The 6,067-nt window shown below is 34.0% G+C and overlaps 1 protein-coding gene across 7 annotated transcripts in view; it reads right to left on the reverse strand.

Annotated features, from left to right (window-relative positions):
• Positions 1-6,061, reverse strand: part of YTHDF3 (YTH N(6)-methyladenosine RNA binding protein 3) — a 32,857-nt gene extending 26,796 nt beyond the window's left edge. For 4 of the 7 annotated variants that reach the window (XM_010844422.1, XM_010844421.1, XM_010844417.1 and 1 more), the window contains exon 1: positions 2,261-3,734. In XM_010844422.1, coding sequence (XP_010842724.1) covers positions 2,261-2,318 — 58 coding nt within the window. In that variant the 5' untranslated portion in view covers positions 2,319-3,734. The other 3 variants (XM_010844419.1, XM_010844420.1, XM_010844423.1) reach the window with 3 other exon arrangements.
• Positions 6,062-6,067: the final 6 nt, after the last annotated feature.

Genomic DNA, 6,067 nt, shown 5'->3' on the forward strand with positions numbered 1-6,067 from the left:
AAAAATACGTTTGTATTAGATGTATTGTAATTATCTTTATGAAACTCACAGAATAACCTAATATTTTCAGTATTTTTCAAGTCAGCCTGGAAAAAATTATCCTGAGTTCTTTGTTCTTTTCATTAGAAAACCCCCTTAAGGATGAACTTAATTTTGGATACAAATATTTATAAGGCACCGAAAACTTACAAATCTTGTGTATATATAAACCCAAGATCACATAAACACAAACTATATATATATACTTCCCACTACTAAAAACATAACATAAACATCTCAATTTCAACACTATAGTAAGCAAACAGTTAAATTTAAATGTTGGAAGGGTTTGCTAATGCTGTATTTGAATCTAAAATAACCACTTCAGGCAGTGCTGTTGACAAGATAGACTTCTGAATGTGCTCTACCTTTGTTAAATCACTGTAACTATTCAGTCTATTAAAGACAAATAAAAAACCTTGTTTGGTAACCAAAGTTAAAATAAGTATCTTATGTATCTCCAGTTACAGTGACTAAAAATTCACTTGAAGTAGTATCACAATAAAATATTATCATAAAAAACCTAAATAAAAAGGGCCTTAATCCTAAACAATAAACAATGAAGACTTTTACAAGAAAGTTCAAATAAAACTAAGACACTGAAGATAACCATAATATTCTTGCAACATATGAAAACACCAGTTAGAGGCTGATTTATAATGCCATGTTTGTTCAGAGATCACTTCCATCAATGCTCTGTATAAAGCTGCTGTTCTGGACACTATCTTGGTACTTTTAAGCACAGATTCAAGGTGGTAAAAAGGCCCTTGGTGTGAGTCCCAAATCCAACCCTGAGAGGCTGGGAGATCTCAAGTTCATAATTTAGCCTCTCTAACTCTACTTCCCTGTTCAAGGAGGTTATTAATAGTACCTACTTCATCTCATCTGAGTATTCAATGACAGTATGTAATAATCTTGGATATTATTATTGTATAAAATATTACAAGATCCAAATAGGACTAAAAATTACTTTAGGACCACATTAACAAGTTTGCGACTAATCTCTTAGGAACAAAAAAAAAGCCCTTCAATACCTGAAGATTTATTGCTGAAAATAGTGTATTTTTAAGTATAACCATTAAATATAAAATATTATAAATTAAGGTTAGGAGCAATGGATTTAAGTTGTGTGTTCTTGTATAATAGCATCTCTATTTTCCTTAATTTATTCCAACAAGTTTAGGGACCTAAACGAAATATACAAGTTGACAGAGACATGGGAACAAAGCTAGATAAAATCCCTTGTTTTTTTGCCATTCTGGGTACCAATGATCACTCAAAAACTACTACTCTCTGAAGCCTTCAAAGTAGACCTCTCATGAATTCTCCACTGCCCCTCAAAGCCTCTAAGAGAAACCTGAAGGTCACCACAATCCTGGCTCCACTGAGGTGGTTTAACTGTATTTGATAAGGACTGTATCAATACTAGAGCTGAGCTGAATGTGCTCCCCAGGAGTTACATATGTAACAACTATTAGAAACAAAATTAAAGCGGAGGGTACCTTAAGTTATTTCTGGTGGACTAATCATTTCAGGCCAAAAGATTCTAATATACCTGTTCTTTACCAATCCTTTATCAAAAAGCTAGTTATGCCTGATCCATTAATCTCCTGAAAAACATTTCTTCACCACACTCCGGGACTGATACTTATGTGTCACTGGTATGTATTCGCCAGTATCTGAAACAGCTACCTTGTATGAAATTACAACCATTTATCATTTATACTCATTATAGAGTCTCAGAAATTTATTCTACACTGCTAAAAGTTTTTTTAAAAGTACCTACTTATAATTAATCTAAATATATATTATACTGCTATTCTTACTCATTTCCTGTTCTTTCTCTTCTACAAGGATGAGACCAAGAAAATACTCCCAGGTCCAGTCTTTTATAAATGATGCATTAAAATGTCTTAACAAGTCCTAAAAGATTATTAAAGGACTATGTCAATCTAAGGATAAAAATATTTTGTTTCAAGTATTTCACTCATACTGACAAGCAATTTGCATCAAATTAGAATCTGAGTAAGAAGCTAGTCCTTGAATCTCAGAAGCATACCTTTCTTAAGGAAATTCAATTGTCTTAAAGACTCTAGGTTTTGAACATCCCTTAATGATAGTCTAATGTCTTGGAGACCCAAAGCCATTAAAAAGTAATGAAATCCCAGCCAATTCTATAGTCTGTACAAGTTCTTCAGGGAAAAAAGAACAGATGACTTACATGATTCTTCGCCTGTTTCCTCTGCTCTATGAAGCAGAGTCAAATCAAGATAGAACATGGGCCTTAGAAGTCAGGTGATTCTTTGCTCTGGTCCTGACTACATCAAGTTAGGAAAGTCAACAGATCTGTGCATCATGTTTCCCCACCTATAAAAACAGGGACAATACCATATACCCTCTATCTCCTTATAGGGATCTTTTGAGGATTAATAAAATGAAGCCTATTAACAACAGTAAAGTGCTTTGCAATCATTTCCAGAGTGGGTAGGGTGGGGAGAATATACAAAAGATACTGCCAAAATACAAGGCATTTTTCACTGCTTTCCTGAAACACTAAAAAAACAGTCAAATTTAGCCTAATTTTCTAAAATTGTGGTACCAAACAATGAACATTTCCCTCTGCTCAGAGGGGTAGGGGAGGAAAGGAGGGAAAAGATAAATTCCTTTCCAAATATGTGCCTATTTTTAAACTTAAGGGAAAGGAGGAAACAGGCAGCAAGGCCTGAGGCTACAAGGAGCCTGGGATCTGACACTTTTTATCTGTGGTGCCTGCAAGGAAAGGAGACATTTTAATACACTTTTAAAAAAATATATACACTTTTATTCCAGCAAGGAAAAATTCAGCTTGTTAATAAATAAAATGATATTAAGTCAGCCTTAAATTATGGGCCAATAGGTACACAATTATCCTTAAATTTCTACTATCCTGAAGTACTACCCTGGCCAAGAATAACAGAGTTCTAATACTTAACATAGTGACAGCCTATCGATTATAAAGAATTCCAAAAAAAAAAAAAAAAAAAGAATTCCAACTTATAAACAAGTAAACTTAACAGTGTTATTTATGCTTCAAAAGTATTTTTGCCTTACAAAGAGATTGATACAGAATTCTTTGCAAATTTTCGCTCCTTCAGTGCGTTTAAGGACATACAGAAAAATACTTGGTAGAAAATCAAGACATTAAAGCCTTTAAAAGACATTAGGCTGATGCTGTCAACTGAAGACTATTAAGAAAGGAAACTCACAGTCCCTGAAATCATACTAAATCAACTAAAAAGGAGTATGCTTTTCAAAACTTTGATAGTTCCTCAGAGATATGCATTTTTCGTAAGTTTGTTAAGTTTTGAATTTAACTTTCATACTCATCCTTAGAATACTGGGGCTTAGTTCAAGGAAAGTCTTTCTGCTTCATAAAAAGAAACAGAATAAATATAAAACGATTTTACTAGCTTGAAAAGCAAGTCAACTAAGGCAGAGCAGTTTTTTTCCAACACAGTCACTCATCAGTTTGCTGGAGGTGCTGCCTTCTTGTAATTCTCCCCACAGAGGCATAAAAATACAAGTAATGTATATGTGTATCTGTGTACTTGGAGTATCCACCAATTTACAGCATCTTATGTGTTAGTCGCGCAGTTGTGTCCGACTCTTTTGAAACTTTATGGACTGTAGCCCACCAGGCTCCTCTGTCCACGGAATTCTCCAGGCCAAGAATACTGGATTGGGGAGCCACTCCCTTCTCTGGGGGATCTTCCTGACCAGGGAATGAACCCGTGTCTCCTGCACTGCAAGCAGATTCTTTACTGTCTGAACCACCAGGGAAGCCCCAGAAGCATCTTAAGTCATTACGAATACTTTTAGGCCAGTCGATATTTTTGCCCCTGCCATGTCTTAGGCAATAGCTTTCCTGCACCTTAACAACAGATGAGGTGAGGCAGCAAATATAATGGCTACTAAAGAGGTGGGTTATTTTAACTACAACAACCCTCAAAACATACAACAGGATTCAAGGCCAGAATTATTACGTTTATTTTACAGGGAGAGGGGAAATTCTGACCAAGAAGTGTAATGTGCTCAAGATCACTTGGCAAGTCAGTGGCCATAGGTAGTATTAGAACACAGGTCTCCTAGGGATCCTAGTCTACTGTATCCATGGGTAAAACTGTAAACTGTAGAAAGAAAGAAAATTTCTTGGAATAAACATTTATACAAATAAATACTTTGTATGTGTGACTAAATGTATCCAACTGAGGTGATACTGATGGAGGAAAATAATTTTAATAACCTAAAATATTTGTAGTCAATACACAATTTTGTTTATAGAAAATTTATATCTCTAATATCAAAGATGTCATAAGGACACACCTAAGTTAAATGACTATGTCACAAATCATACTTATAGTAATGCTTTACAATGCTGGAGATACTCTATTTTGTTTTGTCAGACAAGTACTTCATAGAACTTGCACACTTACCTTAAAGCAGGTAACACAAAACACTTAGCATTTCAAATAGCCTTGCAAAGTGCCACCTCCCCACAGATCTAGGATAAAATAATTTATGCTAGGCAATAATGACCACAGATTTCACATATGTCTAAGTCTATATACTTTCTAATGGGCAGACCAGCATGAAAGAAATTAATGGATCATTCTCTTTAAATTTAGAAACCAATTTTTTAAAACTCACATAAATCAGTATCAAATTGTGAGCTTTATGCTTACAACACAGAAAATAATTCTAAAATTAATATCAGTCTATAAATTAAAATTGCTGTTTATATATACATCTTTAATCAAAATGAAGCAATGGATTATCTAATACACTGCCATTACTAGCATCAAAAATTGTCCAGAAATTGTACAACTCAAAGAAAATTAACTAAATTGTGAATACAGAACTCAATCCTTTTAAATTTATTGAAATAGCTAATAAAAACCCTAAGAATATAAAGGACACTAATAAAAACATTGAATTTACATCTAAAAGGCTCTGCAGATTTTACTTTATAGGTAATACTTTGCAACAGAAATAAAAAACAGGACGCTTAATTCTGTTTAGCCTAATTTCAAGCCCTATTATAAAATGTAACAAATATATAGTTCACTGCAATGTTATTTAACTGGCACTGTCCCAAGAAAGCAGTTATTGTTCTACACTTATAAATGTCACATGATTAATGTCATGTTTCAGTCAGCTGACTGTATTGTTCCATATTAATAAATAAAAAATACACTCATTTTTTAAAATGCTCGAATTTCAATGTTACTTTTTTCCCTTCTAACTAAAGAGTAAACCACATAATCCTGGCAGGAACCTCACAAATTATTTCCTTCTCTGTCATTTCTAAAATACCATACTGAGTTAAACCTTTCAGGGCTACATAGCAAGATGACATGCCTGCTCAGTTTTGATCTCTAACAGGCTATTGCCTCAGTGTAACTGACTTCAACAGAACCAGTGATTAACAATACAATTTTCACTAATGTAACAGAATAATTATGTGGGTTCCATGTTTCGATGTAAACCAGACATGTCGAGGAAAATGCCCACCTATCTACCTGCATTTGTTGGATCTGCAGAACTTACACAAAAAACAAACTATAAAATTAAATAAACGTCACTACAATTCATAACCAATACTTCCTTAAGTGAAGTACAACTAATAAAACTGTTACTTGTATCCTTTTGATTCCCATAAAAGTGGCTTCAAAGCAAGGAACTACCAAACTTTCAGACAGCATTCGGCTGCCTTAGCTGTGATGAACTGTTTTTCTAATTCTGCATTTCAAAAAAAAAAAAAAAATCAAAAACAAAAAGGTCTTCACGTAGTTTAAGAGTATCATCAAACTAACAATGAAAAGATAAAAAAATATCCGAACTCACCTTTATTTCCTTGCCCTTTAGGTCTCTGTGTAGCAAGATGAAAGGTGTAGTAATAAGAAGGAAAAAACAGGGGGGGAAGAGAGGAAAAGTGTGTTAACCCGAGACGTTACCGGAGACAAGTTATTTTAAAAAATCCGCGTAGGAG

This window comes from Bison bison, unplaced genomic scaffold (assembly GCF_000754665.1).
Source record: "Bison bison bison isolate TAMUID 2011002044 unplaced genomic scaffold, Bison_UMD1.0 scf7180017864203, whole genome shotgun sequence".
Classification (NCBI taxonomy): domain Eukaryota; kingdom Metazoa; phylum Chordata; class Mammalia; order Artiodactyla; family Bovidae; genus Bison; species Bison bison.